At 39.8% G+C, this 24,285-nt stretch overlaps 1 protein-coding gene across 1 annotated transcript; it reads right to left on the minus strand.

Annotated features, from left to right (window-relative positions):
* Window positions 1-384: 384 nt before the first annotated feature.
* On the minus strand, window positions 385-24,039 carry aldh1a2 (aldehyde dehydrogenase 1 family, member A2). The gene is made up of 13 exons (XM_026378802.1): window positions 23,800-24,039; window positions 15,897-16,001; window positions 14,729-14,869; window positions 13,848-13,977; window positions 11,549-11,610; window positions 10,761-10,889; window positions 9,719-9,832; window positions 4,761-4,863; window positions 3,960-4,144; window positions 3,601-3,765; window positions 3,139-3,296; window positions 1,589-1,663; window positions 385-1,350 (listed from the first exon to the last, which is right to left on the minus strand). Exons 1-13 carry the CDS (start codon window positions 23,914-23,916, stop codon window positions 1,278-1,280), a joined length of 1,557 nt encoding a protein of 518 aa, XP_026234587.1. The 5' UTR covers window positions 23,917-24,039; the 3' UTR covers window positions 385-1,277.
* Window positions 24,040-24,285: the final 246 nt, after the last annotated feature.

Genomic DNA, 24,285 nt, shown 5'->3' on the forward strand with positions numbered 1-24,285 from the left:
ATCAGTCATGGGTCTACCTGCCCAGTAGGTGGAGCTGACAGAATTTAAAAAATAAATAAAACTTTTACATTTGATTCTTCAGTCTCCTCAGTAGCCAGGAGGTAAACTGTCACTTCTCTATTCAAGTCTATTTTCTCACTGTGTGTGTGTATTGTGTGCATATATTTCAATAAAATTATCTCTTTGGGTAAGATTATTTACAAATGAGACCCATCAGTACAAGCATTTTCAAATACAAATAATAAAAATAATGAATTATTATTAATATTTGTTTAATTTGTTCTTGTTCAGTCACAGAATTTGATTAAAACTGTAAATTGTGTGACGTCTTGAGCAGCAGAGATAGATACTGAGTTGAAATAATGTAATAAACACTCAGGAAAAAACGCTTTCCAGGAAAAAATGTTTTTACTGAAAAAAAAAAAACTACAGTCAATTTATAATTTTATAACATACGATTGTATAAACATAAACATAGATGGACATCAATGGAGATCAGTTACACAATGTTTAAAATACATCTATTCCTCTTTTAGCAGGTGAGAATAAAATGCTTTTAAGAGGTTAAAACTTTTCATGTTTACATCAGTCAAAGGTTGAGATACAGTGTTAAGTCAAATGAGCTAAAATATAAACAAAGACAATTAGAAATCAATTTTAATTAAGAATTAACATTTCATCCATACATATCTGAGGCTGAAAACATCAGTGGTCTTGAATGAGCTGACATGCTTCCATAAAAAACCAAAAGTAGACACATGAGGTTTTTGACGATCCTACCGCACAGTACAAAGAAAAACTGCCTCCCGACACACGACAAGTTGCTAGTTAAGGGTTGTTTGCAAGTGCGGCAACTGAGTCTCTGAGCATCCAGCATTTGGGGGTGGAGGGGGTGAGGATCAGGGTGGAGCGGCTGGGAGGGGGGCTTGTTATTGGGGTTTGCAGTCAACACAGCCTCCCCCGTCGCCTCTGTGAGTGCTTTAGTGTAGTTAGTGGAGGAGGTATACAGTATAGGGGTTGTTCAGTGGTTGTCAGTTAGACTGGAGACAGTCCACAAATTCAAGGCGGGCGGAGATAGCTGGGCAGGGATTGGCTGACTGTCCATGGCGAGCAAGGCAGCGTTGACGGAGGGCCTGAGGGGCACAGCCTGTAGTTACCATGGAAACATCAGATGTGACGGTTAATGCGGTGTCGCCTCCGTAGCCGGACCAACAAGAGGTGGGTCGATGGTGAGGATGTCGCTACCTCCTCTCCCCCCAAAAAAAGGTGTGGCTGTCTTAAGAGTTCTTGGCGACCATCTTCATCGTGATGGTCTTCACCTCTGTGTACTCCTTCAAGCTGTTCTCTCCCCTGAAAACAGACAACAGGAAAGAGTAACTACGGTGCTGATTTTTCTTTAAGCTCCCACACTGACAGCAAAGTTAAAATGTAGCGTAGACAGTGCAGAAATATTGCAATATCCTCTTAGATGAAGATTTATATGATGTTAAGTAATTCTGGAAAATGGATTTTCAAAACAAAGTCAGTATTAGTAATATTGTGGTTAATTTGTGTGTATTCAGCGGGCAGACGACCAAACCATACTCACATTTCACGGCCATTGCCAGACATTTTATATCCTCCAAATGGACACTGTGTGCTCAGAGCGTTGAAGCAGTTTATCCTGAGAAATATACAAAGCATTGATCACTCTTGTGCATTTGACTGCTGTGGTTTTGTCTTGTAAAATGGTGCATGACTTTATTAAAAACAGTGGTATGAAAACACATGCATTGCCATTATAACTGCTATTTTTTACTCCTTCTGGAGTTGAAGGATTAATTAATAATTTCATAATAATTTCATTTTGATTTATAGTGAACACAAAAGAAGTTGTCACGTTTTTTATTTGTGAATTTTGCCTGGGAACAAACTAGTGAACACAAGCTACGAAGAGAACATGATGAGTGAGGAAAAAGCACAGCAAAGTAAAGTGAAGGAACTTTGGGAGAGAGAAAACTGAAGGAAGCAGCATGACTGAGAATTTAAGAATTCATTTACAGAAACCACTAACACAGAGGACACTAACTGTAACATTTAACTATTTGAACCTATTTAAAACATTAAAGAAAATGTAATTTAAAGTACAGTATTCTGAAAAATGTGCTTAAATAATTAGAGGATAAATGAAGGTATAGTATATGTTTATATTTTGAAAAGCTTTTTAATGTTTTTTTTTATTATAGATTAATATTATAGATTTCTATTTGCAACATAAATGATATAAGCATATTAAGCAGTGACTGTATTTACAGTGATGCTGTTCTGCATATGTGGCATCTGTAGTGATCTATAATCACACAGCTGATCCGTGTGAGGGGAAAGCAAACAGCGACATTTTTAAATACTGAATAGACTAAAGTGAATTCCTTGAGACATCACCACATATCTATGAGATGAGATGACATCTGTAGACACAGCTGGTTGTCTGTGGTCAATCGGAAATGTCTTCACATTATGAGAAAAGGTCACTTGACATAGCTAGGCGGTCAACAGCAGCAAGGAAGAACTCAACGTGTCAAGGGTGAAATTACGGTAAAAAAGTGGTTTGGTTCTTTTCAAAGTTTCAAACTAAATCCCCAACAGAGGAAGAGAAGTCGGATGGTGATTGGGGCGGCATCAAGGATGAAGGACAAGGTTGAGAAATGTTTTTGCAGCTAGCAGAGGATTACAGTCAAGCGTGGCGAGTGGTGAAAAATTCCTGGCACATGTATGTTTGTTATCCTTCTACCCCTACTCGTAACCATCTGCATGTAATTACAAAAGAAACGAAACAATTGTAGGAGAACTTGAGCAGCAACATTTTTATGTCCATTTCATTCATACAAATTATGAAATTAGGGTGTCAATTTGCTTTTACAGTCTCTGTTGTCTTGACTGTGGAGCTGTTTCTGAACGTTTTACATCCTGAGTGCCGGGCATGAGGGGAAAAAAGTCAAAAAAGGGAAGGAAAACATTTCTTTGCGGCTTGTGTAATGATAGTAAAGTGGCACTTTGCCAGTTTACAGTTTCGAGATGCCAGAGTCAGAAAGGTTTGATACTTCCCATATGAAAAATATTACTGATTGCAGCTAAACAAAGGCAGCAGATGAAACTTACCAGACAGTTCCAGCCTGCATGGCTGTGGATATGGTCATGGCTTTGTTGATGTCGTTGGTGAATACAGCTGCAACCAAACCATATTCTGTGTTGTTGGCTCTCTCTATTACTTCCTCGATATTTTTGAACTTCATGATCATCTGGACTGGTCCAAAAATCTGTAAATAGATAAGAACGGTTACTAATTTATTTTCCTTGTTTACTGTATATATGGAGCATATCAGTATTTAATTACCATGTCATCTCACACATTATGTTACACTGTATGCAGTATTAATAATAAACATCATCATCATTTTTATTTCCATCTTATTCTACTCAATACTTTAACTCAACTGTGTAAATGCTCTGTAAATAAAATATTTTTGAATTTTTGACTTAAAAGTTTGACTTTGACTGCTTTTCATACATGTTTGCATGCATTAGTTGTGGAGGCCTGATATTTGTTCATCATCTTCGTACCTCCTCTCTTGCGATGCGCATGTCATCCCTCACATTAGAGAAAACTGTGGGTTCAATGAAAAACCCTTTCAAACCCAAAGCTTTGCCTCCACACTCCAGCTTGGCTCCTTCACTGATGCCACTCTGGATGTACTCCAACACGCTATTCTGCTGCTCCCGACTAATCTGCGGAGGTGGAAGACATGAGGACAGGATATGAGAAGTTAGGGCCGAGGAGATAAGAAGAGATAAAATGAAACGTTTTCAAAATGAAAGAAAATGTGAAACACAGAAAGTGGTAAAAAGAAAACTGAATTCGTGCTGAACAGTTAAACAATCCTGTAGTTTCATGTAGTGACTCATATGTTGACCTCACTCACCTGTGGACCCTGCTCAGTAGTGGGATCAAAAGGACTGCCGACTATCCTCCTCTTGGCTCTCTCCACACTCTTCCGAACAAACTCGTCATATATGGGCTCCTCCACAAAGATGCGAGAGCCTGCCGTGCAGCACTGGCCTGCGTTGAAAAATACCCCCTGGTGGGCCTGTTCTACAGCCAGATTCACTGTGGAAAGAAGATTTTAGTTTATCAGCAGCTACATAAAACTACATATTCGTTTAAAATGTGCTCTGCAGCAGTCTGAGACACTTTAAATTTCAGTTTTACCTTTAGCTACCATAACTACATAAACACATAAAAACTTTATCAGCTTAAAAAAGTTATGTGTGTCGTGTACTGTTACAAAATTTGCCTCGATATTTATTGGAGCTATCCTGTGCACATCTGATACATGACACCTGAGAGACAGGACTCTGCTGTTGCCCACGAAGGGTTAATGGACCCCTGTGATTTATGGGTCTCGGCTGAAGCACCCGACTGACTCAGAGTCCATTCTCCTGATTTACAGGCCAAAGGGAGCCCCACTCACGGCTGCTTAAAGCATTTGAAAGCCTCGGTACCCCCCGTTTGGTGAGCCTCATAGAATTTATATGAAACCCATTCATCCACAGGTTTTCATAGCACTTTTTTGAGTTCTCTGTCAGTGTGTGTGTTTATCCACAGACTGTAAGGCCTGGGAATTGGACATATAACTACACTTGGAACCTGCTAGTGATAGTGGCAGACCACTTACAGCGCTGGCTAAACAGTGCAATGAATAAAACATTACTCGAAAACTTACTATCAGCATCTGCAAATATGATGTTAGGATTCTTTCCTCCAAGCTCCAGCGTTACTCTCTTCAGGTTACTCTTCCCAGCTGCTTCTTGGATCAACTTGCCGACCTAGCAGAGGACAAAGATCTGAGGTTTACTCACAGAGATGCAGGCCCACAGCCAGATCAGTAAATCAGCTGGAGCCATTAAATAGCTTAAAGAGGGTTGGTTAGCCCCAAACAGGGAATACACCGGTAGGCCAGCTGAAACATGAGTTCTGAAAACACACAGAATGGATATCTATTACAGGTTTTTGGAAACAACAACACAAAAATAAAATCATGTTTCAGCCGGGAACAGCATGTGATGTGTAATGATGGGCAGGAAAAGGGTGGTTGTGTGGGTGGTGTCCTATCATCTGACTGACTGAGAGGAAGAGGGATTGTTTGGTATGAAGTGTGTCAATGTGGAAAACGACGAGGGATTTTCTGTGGACTTTACTTATCTTCCTGTCACTCCTATTTCCACATTACTTCTTATCAAGAGCGATGATATCATACAACCAAAATGATGACTAATAAATAATGTTTTAAAGAACAGCATTCCTTGATAAGACTTTTGGAAAAAATGTTTCTCAAGAGACCATACATTGTTGTTTTGCAATGTTTAGCTTCTTGTCATTTGTATTTTTATAGAAGCACTTGAATTATTACAGATCGGTTGCTTCAGTTTTTCTAGTGGAAAACGTACAAGAACAAAAAAAGCAAAAACACAAACATATAATGGAAAAATGTGTGTGTGCTTATATTAACAATGAGATGTTAATACTGGAAGGAAATAAATAATTAATCAAAGAAAGAAGAAAGTAGGAGGAGGGCAACACTAAAAAGAGTTTAAGATTTTTTTTTGTATTTTTTGGTTCATGAAACTTATTTATCTTGTTAGATAGAAGCAGTTGTTGAGCTCAGTTCAGCACAAAGACAGCAAGCAGGGAGGAATAGTGTCGCCTGAATGTAACAAAAACCTTCTAACATCAAATCTAAAGTTGACAAAAAAGGAATAGGACAGATCATGCAGAGCCAGAGCCCCATACTGGTTTTATGCTATGATAACTTGTTGGATAATGAGAAAATGCTCATTTTGTACAAAGGCTTTGTATTAAGTGATACAATAACAAGAAGTGCCACATGTGAAGATATTTTTTCTGCTGTGAAGAAGAAAAAAAAAAACGTACAGCTCCACTGGTAACAAAGATATTTCACCCGCAGGGAATTTAAGGAAACACAATATTGAGACTTAGTACATAGGGAATAGTAAAGTAGAATGAATTGGCTGCTTTGAGGGATATTCTTTATCATCATCATGAAATATCACATGAAGTCCACATATAAAAAGCCTGTGAATCCCTGCACTCCTCCATGACAGCTCTACCCCCTAAACAACTATTCATCCTCCTGTTACTCATTCGACTTGTTTCATTTTCCATGAGATCTGACAGGATGAAGTGTAAAAATACCCTCTTCAGTGTCTTACTGAAGAAACTCCCCACCTACAACATGGAAAAAGTCTCTGTCACTATCTTCTCTAGTCTCTGAGTCGCTTTAAGTTACCAGGACATAATAGAACACAATACAATAGAAGTGAATCAAACAACACTGCCTTGGTTTCATTATTTCTCATGTGTTTTGTCTGTCTTTGATCAGAAACGCGAAGGGGATGACTAAAGGGAGGCTAGCGTGTGTTCATTCAAACGAAACACAGTGGGCTGCTAGAGTCCTCCGTGAGGAGTCACAGCCACTTGTGAGTCAGTACGAAGATGAGCTGTGGTCCCAAAATCCACCTGTAGCTACACCACCCACTACTCTGTGAGGAGATGCGGTGCTGGGTAATATCTCTCGCCACTGCTACTACAATGCGGTGACTCACTGTCTGGGCATCAGCAAGCTCTTACACCACTGGCTCATTCTCTTAGTAATTGACTCCAGATCACATGAAACAACAGGAAAACCAATAAAGAACTGGGCCACTCACAAAGGAAATGTTCAATTGAGGCGAAATGATAAAACAAAGAAGATGTTTGTGTTGGAAGGGGTGTTTATGTGAGCTCCAGTGCACCGATTGGGTGTGTGTGAGAAAGAGACTGATAACAGGAAAATATATGATTTATGTTACTGCACTGGAAGATTGTACAGACATAACTGTTCATACATTGGATATAAGATATGAGAGATATGTACTATACAACTTGTACTGTGCTATAAGTATAAACATTTCCGTGTTTTCATATGTCACCATATTTCAGCTTATGTTGTGTTTTTGAACTTGGAAGTTGTTAATAAGTATAAAATGTTACAGGGTAAAGAATAAGGCTGGTGATTTTCTTTGATTGGTGCTAGGTTGTAAACCAAGCACCGATTGCCAAACCACAATACTGCAACTTTGATGTTCATCATGAGACACACAGTGGCCCACAAAACATTTTTGACATAGAGAAGTGGAAGTGGTGGATAATATTTGTGACACAAATCCTGTCTCTTTATTATCGTAATCTGGAGTTGAGTCATCCCCAACAGTTGGTTAATGATCAAGATCCAAGAAGTACAGGCCTTTAAAAACCACATAAATGCAGTGGACACTAACATTGAGTTCACCAGGGCGACACTAGAGACAGTCGTTTGGCTTTTCTGGACTATGCAGGTATTATGGGGACTGACCAGTTGCAACTTATGCTTGGAGTCATCAGCACTTTAAACCATAAGGTGAAAGCCAAAAAGTGATCTGAGGACACCTCTGAAGGCTGTGGATACCCTGATTGGACCTTTAACAAGGTAGAGACCTGATCCAGCAGAACATAACAGCCTGTGACTTAGGGCCAACGGAAGAACCTAATTCCTTAAATGGCTGTTGTGTCTGAGAGACTCCAAAGGATTTTTAGAAATACCACATACCTGTTCCTTTCAAACCCATGAACACACTAACGCCAAGACTGGTCAACCCGGAAGACCGGACAACAAAACACAAGAACAGCAATGCAATACACTTCACTGGAGCAACACCTCAGGACCAGAATCTGCTATGTACCTTCATTAGCAGGACAAAGGACGCTCATTTGAGGACAATGATGTCCGGGAGGATATGAGGGACGTGAGGCCAGTTATACATGCACGCATGGAAACCCCTCCCTTAGACACAATCTGTCTCCAGTTTAACATGCTACCCTTTCATCTAACACAAGAAAAATCAAGACCACTTCACACATCCACCAGGAAGCCCACAGTTAAAAACCCACTTTAATGGGGGTAGGAACAATTATCCAAAATAATGAAGATCATTTTCATATGTGTGGCACAGGGCAACTTTCATAGGAATGACTGGGCACCATGCTTTAAAACAGTATCAAGTTCTCTTAAATATATCCATGTTCTGGATGTTTAAGCTAATTCAATGCCCAGACCTCCAATCAAGTTCTGAATACACAGATATTAAAGTATGTAAAACAGAAAACATGCATTCATTTAGTCTCTTGACTAATTGTTAATAATAAAAAATAAAAAGCAGATGGGATATTATATATTATATACTACAATTTCCCCAAGGGAATCAATAAAGTATGTCATTGTCATTGTCATTATTATTATTATCATTATTATCCAGTGGTTAAAATAACAATACTAACAAGTCTCTACAACCATTCTAGCCACTTGGGCACAGACCAGTTTGAGCTAAATGGTTGATGTTAATGCTAGTAGTCCGACAATTACAATGCTACGTAGGAAGCATCTAATATTTATCATGCTCATCATTTTAGATTGCAATGCTAAGAGATGCTAACTGGTGCCAAAGTATTGGTTATAAAAAATACTACCAAGAGCCAGAGTTTTATGTGATGCAAATTATGTTATTATTTTTAGTTGTTAAGTCTTTTCATTTAAAGAATATAAACCTTATAGTTGTTATGGAAAAGTCTTGAAACTTTTAATTAAGAACAAACCATCAGATGCTGCAGTTTCTAAACCAGAGCAAGCACAGATTAAAATTATTCATTCACATATATTTACAAATGAATTATGTTATGAGCATGTGTTGTACGAGACACTGGAGATGTTTCCTGCCTTGCTTTATAAATGATGCAATAAACTGATGACGCAAACAGTAGTACACAAAAAGATAATGCTTTTTTCCGTTTATAAGTTAGGATAAATATTGCTCACAATACATCAAATTTAGATTTTGTTGAAGTGTCTGTCTCTATGATGTTTATATTTGTGTATGCTTATTGGACGCCGCTCACAACAGATTTACACACTGCTTCTCCAACACACCACCAGAGTCTCCATAAACTACAGGACTACTCTAAACATTACACAGACCTGGCTCATTTACCAAAGATACATGTGAAATACAGGCTGGTCTCATCAAAACATACACTGAGTTTGCTCTAAAAGGTTATACCAGTGCTATTAGTTTGCAGTTAGAAATAACAGATGTTTATAAATGATCTGCAAAAAAGGAATCTGCTGTCACTCTGGTTCACTGCTCTGGCCGGAAGAATGCGTTCAAAGCGCGACACCTTTGAGCTCTCAGCACCTAACATGGTGTGTCCTTGAGGATTTAGGTTTCTATTAACTGTTGCAGGGGTTGATCCTGTGTCCAGATAGTGGATGCACTGAAAAGCACTGTGGTGACACATTAAAACCTCAGAGACAGCAGAGGAAAAACAATGTTTTCAGAGCGATGTGTTTGTATACTCAGCACAAATATGTGCATGTGTGTGAGATAAAATCAGACCGCCCTGCCATGAGGAGTAATTACAGGGTATGCAGCTTATGTAAGTCCCCATTTGTTTGTCAGTTAGACTTCAATACAGACACACAACGTCGCCTAATAACCTAGCTTGCTCTTATGCTCTGCACATGTTGGTCACTGACAAAATCAAGCAGTAAGCAGCTGGTGATCTGCGCCACTTTGCAAAAGAGAAAAGTACCTTGGTTGATCCTGTGAAAGCCACTTTGTCTATGCCCATGTGCGAAGCAATTGCAGCTCCTGCCGTTGGCCCGAATCCTGGCAAAATATTGACGACTCCTGGTGGAAAGCCGGCCTGTCAAAACAATATGAGAGGAAACAAGCTTTAGCGGAGATGACAACAGAGCCAAGCAAAACCACAGGCAATGTGGGGGAATCCGGACCCAACCCAACCTCCCTGCCAGCAGAGAACAGAGACAACATCAAAAAGAAGAAGGCAGACTCAGTCAGATAGTCTCCAAAAAGAGGCGAGGCCAGAAAAAGGCAGCGAGGACAGGGACTCTGAGATTTGTACAGCACTGACTTCTCGACATGAGACGCTGTGTCGTTCCGTTCCGATTTCCCTTATTAATATGTCCTATTTTACTGATCTTTGTTTGCTAATTACAAATTAAAAACTGTATTAGTGTTAACTGTGATGGTATCTAACTGATTTAACTGTGATGTTACATTTGCAGCCATTGTGCCAACACATTTGTTGTTTGTACTTCTACTCACAAATGGTGAGTCAATGTCAGAAATTCCCACAATCCCTGACTTTCTGATGTGAAAACTTTTCATTCATACATAGGCTGTAAATGTGATTGTTTCTGTGGCCTTTGAAGTTTTTAAATAAGCTGTTAATGAGGAAGTAATGCATTGTATATGACTGAGCTCACAACAGTGCACTCAGTCACCAGTGAGGAGAGATCTACTGCTGAAAGCTACAGAATTAGTCGATGTCGAATGAGAAAATTACAGATTACAGTCTATGAAAAGATGCACTAGCTAGACAAATGGCATTTCATTAAGCATCGGTTTTTTGTCACCTTACAGTTACGTTAACTTTGGACTATCCAAATAAAGCGCAGGCCAAATTCCCAGTGAACACAGAGTTCTTGGCAAACTGAAACCTGTAAGTGATTCTGAGGCAGTGTGTGGCATATTTACGCTGGACTGTCTAAATAAAATGTTGGCAAAATGCCTTGTGAACATATCGTAACTGTGCTTCTTCTGTCATTTACCTCCTTGATGAGAGTTGCCATGTAGAGGCAGGTGAGTGGTGTCTGCTCAGCAGGTTTGAGGATGACAGTGTTTCCACACGCGAGTGCCGGGCCCAGCTTCCATGCTGTCATCATCAGAGGGAAGTTCCACTGTACACACACACGCACACACACACACACACACACGTCGTAAAAAGTCATCATGCATCTGACTGACACACTGGGTGGTCACAAGTCAAGTTCAATAACTCATCGCTCTTAAGTCACTTACTCTCATTTTCACTCTGTCTAAACATAGTCAAGTGAGAAAATGCTCTCGGCACTTGTACAGTATTTTCTCTTCCCACAGTATTCTGAGAAAGCCGGGAAATTGCAACACATGTGCAATAGACCCATATCACTGTACAACACACAGGCCTGTGTTATTTCTGCTTTACGCAGGAGCCCATGGGGCTCAACACAGAACCACACGCTTTCTGCACTCTTGCACAATGAACAGTGTCTCTCTCTCCTTGATCTTTTCCTCCTTTCTCACCATTCGCCTTTCTTTAAAATCACTAAGTTAAATCCCTTAGCTCCCTCTTCTGCTTCTCACTTCTTGTTCTCTATTACTCAAACTCAGTGCCACAGGTCTTTTGGGGATTTACCAGCAGGATTTACTCGAATAAACACTGACCACTGAACACAGAACAGACAAGACTAACAACCAACAACATCCCTTTTAAACTCAGCCAATTCATGCTTTTATGTCCACTTGTATCCATTTATATCCATCACAAGTCACTTATAGAAGAAAGTCTTATACTCACTGGGATAATTTGTCCACAAACTCCAATAGGCTCATATCTGGTAAATGTCAGATACTCTCCATCTGTGAAGGAACACACATGCAGACACGCACACACACATTCAGATAGAGGAAAAACATGGTTATTCATGGTTTTAGCTGCTTAAAGTTAGAAAAAAATGTCTTACACACATGAAATATGTCACCACCTGATACCCCCCTGTGTTGTTGACTCTAAATGTTAATTTGTAAATGAATCCACACGCAACATTCCTTGTTACTTTACCCTGGTGAGAGATTATATTTCATTTCGAGCCTCCAACAGCACAGGCATGTGTGTAACTGTTTTAGGTCATAGAGATGGGTGTTATGCTGGAAAGGTTTGCTCATTCCTCTTGCATTACTTGAGTAAAAGGAGGTACTTACTGAGGGTGTGCCATGCTTGTTCATCATCCACAAAAACAATTGATATTGAGAAATGCGAATATAAATTGCATGTCAACTGATGAAGTATTGCTTTATGCTACATTTGCGCTGGAATGATACATGTTGATGGCAAGTTAGATAGTCATTTTTAACGGGACACAGAGAAAGTATGTCAATGGACACAGAACTGCAGGATGAAATACAGTTAAGGTTCTCATATGTCAACCTCTTTCCTTAATTCCAAAGTGGATGTTGGGTCTTTCAAAACTGTTATTGTTTGCAGAATGAAACTATAAACCTATTAGACATGAGGTTTTCAGGCAGAACTCAAGTATCTGCAAGGTTTGTTTGAAAGTATGACGCCTGCAAATGACTTATATTTCAATTTGGAACAAGCAATGTAAACTATACCAAAATGTGTAGCCAAAGGTGATCCACATAATGACACACCCCATTCATTATACACTGTGTATGATATACCTTTAACACCATAATCTTGGCATAATAAGAAAGATAAATAGGTGCCAAGGGGTTGTTGATGATAGATGTCCTGGTCCTCATCCAGACAGGTAAACAAATATGATGACTGACAGCCTTACATTACAGGCTACAGGAATACCCTTGTTTATTTTCTACTAGAGGAATAAAGTTTAAACCAAAGCCCTGGGAAAATGCTCACCGTGGTTGGTTTGGCAGCAGTGTACAAGAGAAGCTTTGAGAGGGACAATACAGTGGTATCAGGAGGTTTCCCATGTCCTCGCTCTTATTCTTTTTTTCTTTTGTGTGCTTCCTGTTGAAGCAGACAGCCAACTCTCCCCTCTTCCACCCCCAGATTCAATTGCCTCGGAAGGGAGACACTGGCGGCAGCCTCCTCAGGACAATAAATGTTAGTATTTGAACTGATCACCAATTTGATAGCTTACTTTGCTGTGCATTAGCATTCTTTTTATTTTCACTGCTTTAAGTACACCAAAGGCCACTGACTGTGATGTTTTTATAATAGTAAAAATTGGAGATGATTCCGCCAATCAGTTCTACAAATTTTAAGTTTAATGATTCAAAGTCTTCTCACATGTTTGTTTTCATAAAAACTAGTTTAATTTAAAATCCTATTAAGTTTAAAGGCCCACTACTTCAATGCTCAATGTATTGTCTGCTGTTTCCTGCTGCTCTTCTTTTCTCTCTCCACTTTCCACTCACCCCAACTGGTCGAGCCAAATGGCCGCCCACCCTGACCCTTGTGAACTGGTGCTATATAGATAAACTGTATAAATTTTAATTTAAACAACTAATGAATTATTACTGTTTTGGTTCATTACTCTCAGATAGTAAATTGTAGGTGTATTTTGTTTGTTTAACGTTTTCTTGAGATATGTGAATTAAACAAAACATGGAATAAATAATAATAATAATAATTTAAGAATAAAAATCAAGCCATGTAGTCCAAAGGGCTCTCTGTAGAACGCCACAATAACATTTTGTGGTCAGGAAAAGGGTATAAAAATATTTCTAAAGTTTTGAAAAGTTTTGAACGTTCCCAGAAGAACAGTAGTCTCAATCATAATACTTGTCCATCCAGCCAAACTGAGTACTAGCGAACCAAGAACTTCAGAAGTCATCTGCAGACATGGGAAAAGCATCTTAGCAGCTTTTGTAACATAAAAAGTGGCTCGATGGAGAAAAAAGAATATGAGTTCTTCACTGTGACAGACAGGAAAGTTGGGAACTCAAGATCCAAGAGCGTATGAGACTTGAGACTGGGGTGATAGTTCACCTTTCAGAGACCTGACCCATACAGCCAAGACAGGAGTAGAGTGACTAAAGGGGCATCTAGACAGTACTTTCAGGAAAATGCTTGTAATAGTTCTGATATAGTTCTCAAAGAAGGATCATACCCATTGGAATAGAAGTGCCGTGGATCTTGTCTGCATATCCAGCGAAGTATCTCAGTGTCTTTATGGTTGCTTGGAGGTCCACAAACAGGGTGGTCAGGAAGGGTTTCCCACTGTTCAATGACTCAATAGTCTAAAGAGAGACGGGGGAGACGTTCGAGAAATATGTTATAACCTTCTGATCCTCACATAATTCCATACTGTTCCAGCCTTTTCACTATCCCATGGGTGTAATGTGAGACTAAGATAACACTAAAATATAAATACAGCACATAATTTACAGTTATATGTCCTCTTTAAAGCTAAGTAATTGAAAGTGCTTTTCAGGAAGCATAAAATGCATTAATAACAATGAAAGGAAAGGGAAACAGTTTCAATACAGCTACAGTGCTGTTATTAATAAGTCCATAAATTAGCTAAATATGCCTTGTTATTATATTCTTGTGGTAAAAAAAAGTTCAATTCAATTCAAGAGATTAAAACAACTTTATTATTCCTGCGTTGTTACACATCCTCTCTGGCTAAAAGGAAAGGAAATAACCACAACTAGAAAGAATCACAGCAACAGAAATACCTAATAACATAAATATAAAAATAAAAAACTCAGTGAGAAAAATAATAATAAATAGGTCTATAATAGTTGAGATATCGTGCAATGCACTGCAATAAACAGTGATGACATAAGTAATGACATAAATTACAAATATGATGTTGGGTAATAGCTGGATTTCAGAAGTCACATGTTTCTGATCCAGTTTCAGTTACAGTTCCCCTGTCCCTTTACAGACGAAGGAGGAAATGTACATTTTGATGGCTACTGGTACAAATGATGTCCTTGTTTATATTGATTGATTTAGAGAAATGCATATATTCATTTAACTTACTGCTAGGTAAACACTGTCTCTCTCCACCAGATCAGCCAGTTTGGACAGCAGACGACCCCTATCAGATGCGTCCATCCTTCGCCAGACGGAGCCCAAAGAAAAGGCGAGGCGAGCCGCCTGCACCGCTTTATCAACATCAGCCTACAACAAAGAGAGAAACAGACCAATTATCTAACCTTAAAGAGTAAAAATATAAATACATTTTTGCACTTGTCTTGTCATTCATCCAGTAGAATATCTTGTATTTGACATTCAAAGGAATGCCAAGAACAGGACCACAACACTTGTCATGTTTGTTTCCTAAATTATTTTTTAACTAAAAGTTAGATTTTCAGCTTAAGTAAAAAGAAAATAATGTTTTCATTCATTTCAACATACTATAATTTATGTTGCTTTATATTGCTCCACATTCTACTCAACACAAATGAAAGTATTATTATATATTTGACTTCACTTAATTAAAGACTATGGTTCAATATGAGATTGTTTCTGTGTTTAGTCACATACCATATTCTGTGTTCAGTGTGTTCAGTTTGCTCTACAATGGCACCATGTAAAAATAGCCCGAGTTGAGCAAACATTTTCTTATCATTTAGGATTTTTCCACACAAAACATTTGATAGGTCTACGAAAAAAGGCACGGATGCAAAGTGAGAACACAAAGAAGGCACCCGGCTGTCTGGTGGATTTGAATTTATGTCTTTTCGGTGCTAAACTGAAACTGTGGTCATTCTCTTATTTAGTTTAATATTGAGGTCGTAGTCAGTGAGTCCTACTGGATTGCATTATATTAAGAGGTGTTTGAGGGGCCAAAACCACAGAAATACCTTTTACTATACCAACCTCCAGTACAACTCCACCTTAAAAAAGTAGAATTCATGGCAGGGCTGCTGTGGTAAATTGCATTAAATTTTACAGGTGCATCCAGTTTGAATTTGGACTGTATGTTTTTAAACGCTTGGTGTCAGTGCTACACTGCTACTTTAAATTCCCAATCATTATATTAGATAGTTAACGTTTGCTCCACATTAACCAACTACAACATTATTGGAAAACCCACATAATAATGCATAAATAACAAATAATATATAGCACTACACTGACCACAGGCCACACTAAAATTACTTTGCACTGAAAGGCAGACAGTGTTGTGCTCTAGAGTGTTTACCTTCTCTGCTTCCTGAACCTCACAGATCTGCTCTCCAGTAGCTGGGTTGTAGACGGGGAAAACCTTCCCACTAACGGAGTCCTGCCACTCATTGTTGATGAAAATCTGCAAAAGAAAATTATTATTTTTAGTACTTTAAATTCACATATAAGTTATTAAGACCTTTTATTTAAACGTATTCCAAACTAACTTGATTTGACTGCAAAGGTACTATTTGCAAATATAGTGAGTTTGAGTGTGAGATACAGTAAATAATAACTACGTTTTGCAATTTTAAATATTTATGTTATGTCCAGATATAATTTCATTACACCATGTTGGCTGCAGTAGCATGTCTGTAGTTGAGACTTGAAAAACTAACAGGCTCAGGCAGCAGTCCCAGCACTTCCAGGCTCTTGTGTAAGGGATATGGGAGAATCTCTGGAAATCTGGACAGAGATTCCTGTCTGTCCAGCATTGCTCTCTGGGGAGTGCTCCAACATCCAGACAAAGGGGGGAGAGAAGGTGTGGAGGGGCAGGGGGGGCAGATAAATCCCTATCAGACACCAGACCCCCACCCAGCCACCCTCGAGCACACAGACACACATTTCACAACATCACTGCTCGTTTACGAGATCATAAAACACGTGCCGTGCTTAGTTTCTGTGATGCGTTAAAGCAAGTCTTCCATTAAACAACCGCCCTGTGATGGCGAACAGGACATATTCAACATCTTTGAAGACCGAAACGGAAAATAATAAATGTTTACTCAAACACAAAGCTGAATTATGTCACTGCAATACAAACAATTCCTCCATAAGCTGATGGAACGAGTATAAAGAGGTGTGATGTGAAACTGCAAATATATGTGACACAAGTTAAGGTAGAAACAAATCCTCCTCCTTGCTGGCATGTTTAGATCCATTAGGCAGACTACTCACACACTGTTTTTAATGGCTGTCAGTCTGTCTGATAGATAGAGTGCAAGGAGAACATCTGCTGGCACAAATCCCTCTGTGTATACATATGCTCTTGCCATCCTTCTACTTGAGAGGAGTTCAGATGCACCGAGAGCAAACGTGAGAGCAGGGTTCAAGTATCCCACTGGCCCAAGCCTCCCTAAACCCTCCAACATGTTTACCTCCATAAACGCTTGGCTTTAAGTACTATTTAACTGGCTGTAAACTGTTAGCCGTGTTTACTTTCAGGCTGGTATAATATGCCAGGGAGTCTGAAAAGCGTTGGACTCGCAGCAAACACATCATTCTGCCTGCCTCCTCCTCTTCATTCCCACGGCTCACCAGCTCATAATGTGGACGTCTGCATATGAATAACTCACATGCAGACATTTAAGGTGCTCAGTATCCGTGTGTACCATCCCACAGACCCATACGTTAACAGACTCATTCCTCTACGGTTCCTTTGTACTGGTCACCCCCAAACCATCCCCCACACACCTAAACACACACAGAGACAGACACAGGCCAGAGTGGCTTCTCTCTCTACCAGCCTAGTATTCTCAGGCGCCTTCCATCAGAGGCCACCTTTAATCTGCTGCTCATTAAGAGCACTTCATAAAATTGTCAGTAACGATAAGGAGCAGAGGGCCAGCTACAAAAACAGAAAGTCCTGTAGAGCACTGAATTAGCTTTTAAATTTATAGGGGCCACTGAAGTGGGGCGTCCTAAATCAGAGGAGCCCCCTGACAGCCTCAACAGTCCGAGCAAGAATGCAGACCTGGGGTAGCTTTATGCATGGCGTAACCCCTCTCACAAGACGCTGCTAAAGGAGAACGGATGAAGCACGAGAACAGTGGAGCAGACCGCCACCTAAATCACAGCCAGAAAAGGACAACTGTCAGCCGCCGTTTGGCTCGGCCCTCTCTCTGGGCTCGGACTGGTGTTAGACTTTTGTCTCGTTCCATTGAGAGACTTGATTAAGATGACAGGCCCGAGTTGTAAATCAACTCTCAAGGTTTCTTAAAATTGCTTTTAGGATCATTTGGATGAGGGGCAAAGAACACAAGAAAGAAAAGACAAGTGCAAGAGTGCACATTTTCAAATGACAAATGGTGTTTTCTTTCCCATTCCCTGTGGGGTTGATGATGTTTCATGGTTTCATGTTTATAAAAATCAGTGCTGCCAGGGGAGTATTTAGAGTTAAGCTGGTATCCAGAGACTGCAGAGATGAAGACATCTTCAGAAAATGTATATATATACATATATTTGGCTCTTGCAGTGTCATTTTAAAGTTTAAACAATTTGTGCTGTTGCATTTATTTAAGGAAAATAAAAAAACTGACAATAAAAGCTGTAATATGAGTCGCTGACACTAATGAAATAAGTTAAGAGGTAAGACACTGGCCACAGGGCAGCTGCACACATTAATTGCATCATTTTCTAGTAGATTTTTTTAAACTAATGTTTCAAACACCAAATCTGCACCTGTTTGTTAATTTAGAAACCTTAACCATGAGCTTCTACTGCAACATATTTTACATACATTCATATATAGTTTATACTAAAGATTACTTCTTCGCCTTCCAGCTGGTAAAATACAACAATAGAAATGTCCCACATTTCATGTTAATAAAACACAGCCTGATTTCTTTGTGATAATTCTTTTTTTTTTTTTTTTTAGGACTGAACTGTAACGGGAAGCAAGAAACGCCAAAAATACTTTCTGCTGCCAACAAACATCTGTTTGGCTCTTTGCTTCTTCTCACAGCTCAGATGCTAATGGTTGAATGAATATGTAATGCTACACAGCAGATAGGGGGGACGAGGGGGAAGTTGAGGATGAGAGGTGGAGTGAGTTGGTGTGTGTGCGTGTGTGTGTGTGTGGGGGGGGGGAATAAGTGTGTGTGAGGGTTTATATATACATGTGTGTGTTTATACACAACACGCCAAGATTCCACAGCCAGACGAGTCCTACCCGGGCACCTGCAATGCTTGTCTGCGCAGGAAATTTCATATCCTCCCCTATCACAGGACCTCGATTTCCTTTCTGCTGCTGGATGGGTTTCAAAAGTCTTATAATTACTACTGTTACAAGTGAGCGGAGAGCATGTGAAAGTGGAGACCAGCTGGTGTTTTTTCTCCTGCTCCTCTCCACATGTCTCACATCATGGAGTCTTCATGTTTTTCATTCACACACCCACAGACAATGCCACCCTACACTCCTGGGTTTGGCGAGGGCGACCTCGCTGTCACTGACTGGCAAACGTCTTTGTCTCGTCTGTGTGTGTGGGCAAGCGGTTAAAGTTGTTCGTCCTGACTCAGAAGTTATGTGAGAAAGCTTAATTTGACATAAGGATGTAATTACAAACAACTTCTTCATCACTTTTTCAGCTGATTCACTCGTTTAATACACTGCTGCTGGTAGCCAGAACCCACAGCAGTCTGTGCGCGTCACTGGAGAACCAGAAAGTTTAGATTAAAACCTTTTGTGGTGCTAATTTCTTAATACTGTTTTTAAAACCCCTGATGGATTTTAGGGTTCACTTTTTACAGCTGAAAACAACTGTTTGACACAGTTTCTGTGCAGAAAAACACATTTTTAAGTCAGTAGCTAGTTAAATCAGTAATTTATCAGTCACTAAGAATTACAAAACTTTGCCTCTAATTTTAATCTGAGTAGAGTAAAACTCCAACAGATGCATCACTGAACAACCAGACTTAAAATACTATCTAATAAATTATATAGAATAAGGTTTTGGCACCATAGTTACATGTATGAAGGGGCCAAACTATTAGAAACGCCTCCTAATATAATGCACCCCAGTACGACTCTACCACCCACTATGTGCTTAGTAACAAACATGTATTAGAATTATCACCTTTGTGTCAGTTATATAACATTGGATTATCCAGGTGTACCTAATAAAGTGGCCAGTGAGTTTAATTTATGATAATTATTTACTACACTAAATGTATTTATTACTGGCAGCAGCTGAATTTCCATGCATTATTGATAAAACAGACCTCTACTCTCACTGCTGGTGTTATTTTTCCTTTTAACATCTGAGGCTTGATGGGTTTCCAGTGTTATTCAGCCCTTTTTAAATCTCAGGGAAAGGGAATGTTTAAAGAAACATTTTTTTGCAGCTTCACTTGTGGGATCAGTGGACAAAGAGGAAGTCATTTTTTAAAAAATGTGATGCTTTACCACAGACGAATACATGTCTAGAAAAGTCTGTCTATTCATGCTACGGGAGAAAAAAAAAACCCCTATTCCAACAGATTTATGAAGCCAAGTGTTTTTCATAATGACACTATAAGGATTTACACGTTCCTTGTCAAGAGGGCTGCAGACTGAAGGTAACAGGGTAACCTCGCTGTCACTCTCTTCCTTAAACAGTGATTAAGAGACAGGGGACACGATGTTGACGTGTCTGCTAAGATGATAATTTACACTTGCTGCACAAGTAGGCATTTCACACCAACGGACATATTAATGGCGGTGCACACTTAGCCTGTCACAATCAAAGAGATGTGCTTTAGAAACAGTGTGGCCGTGTGCGCAAATAGGGAGATTGTGTAAGCAAAGCCATTGAAAGGGGAGGGGATTCTCGCTGTGCTCGTTGTGATAAATCATTTAGTTGCACAGTATCCCCTAACTTTGGCTGTGTTTGATCCTGATCACAGTAAGATGGTGGTTTTGAAGTGAAAAACTCCAGAACTGCAGGTCAGGCTCTGGCGAGGCAGGGCCACTAACCCACACAGTGAGAGAGGGTCATAATTTACACCCCGGTGGACAGCACCTAGCATCGGGGAGCCCCAAGCCTCCATCTGTACTATCTCAATCAGTGACAGATTGATGGAGCCAAACTGAGTGGATGTCTCTGTGTAGACTGCTTTACAAATACATGAGTCTTCAGTAGACAGGTTCTGCACAGGTTCCTATGGAGAAAGTGCACTAAAGCCACCATGAGCAAAGCAACAAAGAAAATTTACAGTTGACAGTTGATTAGATTACGAGATCTGTAACTGGATCTGGTCCCTGAATCTGGTCCTGGTTAGTTCTTTATTTGTTGCACTATTTTCTTTGTTATTACCCTATTAGGACCACACTAAAACCAAACTGGACACATTTTTTGCACATTCCTATCGGTCGGCTAACTGCGCTCAGTCTCTTATTTGTGGATAATTCTGGATACTTTACAGACTTTGTACTTACACTTTATAGACTCTTCTTTCAAAGCAAAGCAGCACGCTTTTAGTTCCATTCTTGTTAAATTTGTCCCACTGAGTGTCTGGTTTAACAACTCATTATCACTGCAGCGTGTGAAAAACCACAAATGCCAGAAGTACCATCCACTAAAAAGAGCAGGAAAGGTTTCTTCGTAAATATTCATACAACACAGTTTCTCTTCTCCACCTCTGCCACAAGTGAAAAACATCAATAAATAGCTATCATGTCTCCTTTATTTATGACTTCCTCCATGGTCCTATCAACCTTTAAACCGTTTCTGTCTTGTTACCCAGCTGTTGGAAAAATGTGGGGGCAGGGGATAGGAAGAAAGTTTTCCTCCTGCTGGCTTCAGCTACAACAAAAAATGTGTATAAAAGCTACTAATTCTGCTTATGAGGGCAACAATGAACTATTAACAAGACTAATAAGGCACACAAGAAGGAAGATAGCTTTGCTGGTGAGCAGTTCATGACTGTGTGAAAAGGACAAGGGGCAAACCTGCGCTGCAACAACCTTTTTAATCACACACTTCCCTGTTACAGAAGCAACAACTATATATGAAATATATCTTTTTTCCAGTGTCACTGGGGTGTAATCTTTGCATCGCAAAACATAAAATATTTTTTATATTTATGTCATATGTATAAAAGTAATTTCTGAGGAAAGTCTGCAGCTCCATCCGCATGGCCTAAAGGAGAGTGAGCTCCCAGTGTTGGCTGTTCCCCTGCAGTCAGTGGGGTGGAGAACAAGAACAGGGTGTGAGGAGAGCCCACGCCAGGGGTGCCCATAAATCAGGGCCTTTCTGCCCCCTGTGTCCACCAAACCATCAGGGACTGGATGATCCAAATTCCTGGGGGTTAATTCACCAAGTCGCTCCCTAAATTTCCTCTTGTACACCGTTGCGTGCACCCCTCTACCTAACACCCTGCACTTTAAAGGAACAGAAAGCTCACACCACACGAGCCCATACAGCATGAACAGTGCAGCAGCACCGTGCCCTTTGCACTCAAAACTCTGAGGTGTGCGTTAACACAGACCAATTACAGCACTGTATGATGCTATCATTGGTATTTGCACTTTAATCCACAACCATAAACACACTTGCTCTGCAGCTAAAAGACTCAACGACGCTGCACCAGGCTTCATCCAAACTGGCAATGAGACCTCACAGTGAAGTCACCACATCCCAGAAGAAAGGACGTAGACGTGGATGTAAATTTACTTCAGTATTTGCATGATATGAACAAACTTGCAGGAGCATTATCAAACCAGTTTTTAGGGCTGTTCTCAACATGTGGCTCCACATTTGCTTCTTGGGCCGGGCTTGCATTTGGAGGATTTTTTAATTAAATTTAAAATAATAAAATAAAATTGTGAGATTAACTAATTATTTCCAAATGTTGAAACACTTTTCATTTGGCATCTGATCTTTTTTTTATTAAAATCTCAGTAAAAACATTTTTTTTCAAGTCATATCTGCAACATGATTTGTTTCATGACTAAAATAAAGTTCTTTGTATGACTCATCCTCCCTCGTCCAGCTGTTTCTGCATCCCCTTTTCTCCCACCCACACACTGGTGACGGTGGAGCTTTACAAAAACGTCTCTGATAGCACATTTTTTCTTTGACAAAAATTCTAAACAATGTATTCCCCAAAACAGCTTTGTGTTATATAATGATGACACAATGGCTGATTCAAATTACTGGCAACAGGCAAACCTGAGGGTGTCACACTTTCTCACTGATGTCAGAAAAAAGTATTTTAACATCAGGGAGAAGTGATACTGACTGAATTTGCTTCAGTCTTATCCACTGATGTCTAATAAGGCTAAAAGCAGTTTTAATTCCATTTAATTAAGAGCTTTACAACCACAAACAGTAGAGGAGTGAAACATTATGAACATATAAAACATTTGGCTCCAAACGTGCAAGATTTGAACTATAATTAGTAAAACATCCATTTAAATAGGCCACTTTCTTCATATCCCTTTATTTGGGGGCTTCAGTTGAAAAATGTTCATGAGTTGGCTTCTGCTGGCAAAATATGTAGGCCTGAATAAAACAGCACTTCATGTGCAATGTGAAATAAATGTTATAAGACAGTAGCTAATAGTCTAGTGTGAAATACACGGTTCTACGTTCACTTACATACGCTCAAACTCTGGCACGCCCTTAAGTGTTTACTTAAATTATATTTTATGTTTATAATTAGTGCAAGTAAATTATATGTAAATGCAACAATCAACATTTATTATAATCACTGGTTTATGAAATGTGAGAAGCAACTACGAGCTGCTTTAAACCGAAGACGCACAAAAGCCACTACTATAAAATATTATAGACAATTATATACATGTATATAATTGTCTATTTAATGTGCTTCTTTTGTTCAATCTATTTTACCTCGGAGTTATCCATAGTTGTTTTCACTTATTGATCAGCGCTGAGCACGTGGACGCAGCAAAAACTCACCGGGACTTTAAAACGCGCAATCACCAGCTTATCGGCTCTGTGCTGGAAGTTACACTGTTTTGTTCTGACTTTATCGGCTCCTGTCCTGCGTGAGCTACACGTCCGATACCGAAACTTTAGCTGCTGACACGCAAAAAAAATAAAGAAAAAGTTTTGTTCCGACTGATTTCTAAGTTTTGGTTTTTAGACGCATCTGCGAGTCGAAGCCGAGTCGTTGCGCGTAAAGTGTCCGGCGGAGGGGTGTGGAGAGAAACAGACCTTAGTGTACTTGATCTCCGGGTTGGGCACCGGTGAGGGCATCAGCTGGAGGGATGCCATGAGAGCAGCGGGGTCGCTCTTCACCTCTCCGGGGATCTCGATCTTACTGGAAGTCATCGCGCCCGTCTCTCCGCGAGTGTGCCTGCTGCGCTTCTGAGGGTTTTTTCAACAGATTTCTGATTAGGACTTTGGGTTTCTTCCTGGGTTTATAACCAGGTGTCAGCCGCGGTTCATTTTCATTGGGCAAAGAGAAGGGCCGCCTTTTTGAAAATTAAATTCACGCATTTACATAAACGACCTCAGCCAAGCGCGTTAAGGAGGAGAAATACATCCACCCCACCCACCTCACGCTCCCGGTGCACGCAGTTTGCACCGTTTTCACGCACCAACAGCTGACGGAGCTCTGGATGAACTCACAGTTTAATAAAGATGATAAAAAAACCTTGTTCTGAATCACCAAAAGAGTTTGATCTCTGTGTAAATGTC

This window comes from Anabas testudineus, chromosome 3, assembly GCF_900324465.2.
Source record: "Anabas testudineus chromosome 3, fAnaTes1.2, whole genome shotgun sequence".
NCBI lineage: Eukaryota > Metazoa > Chordata > Actinopteri > Anabantiformes > Anabantidae > Anabas > Anabas testudineus.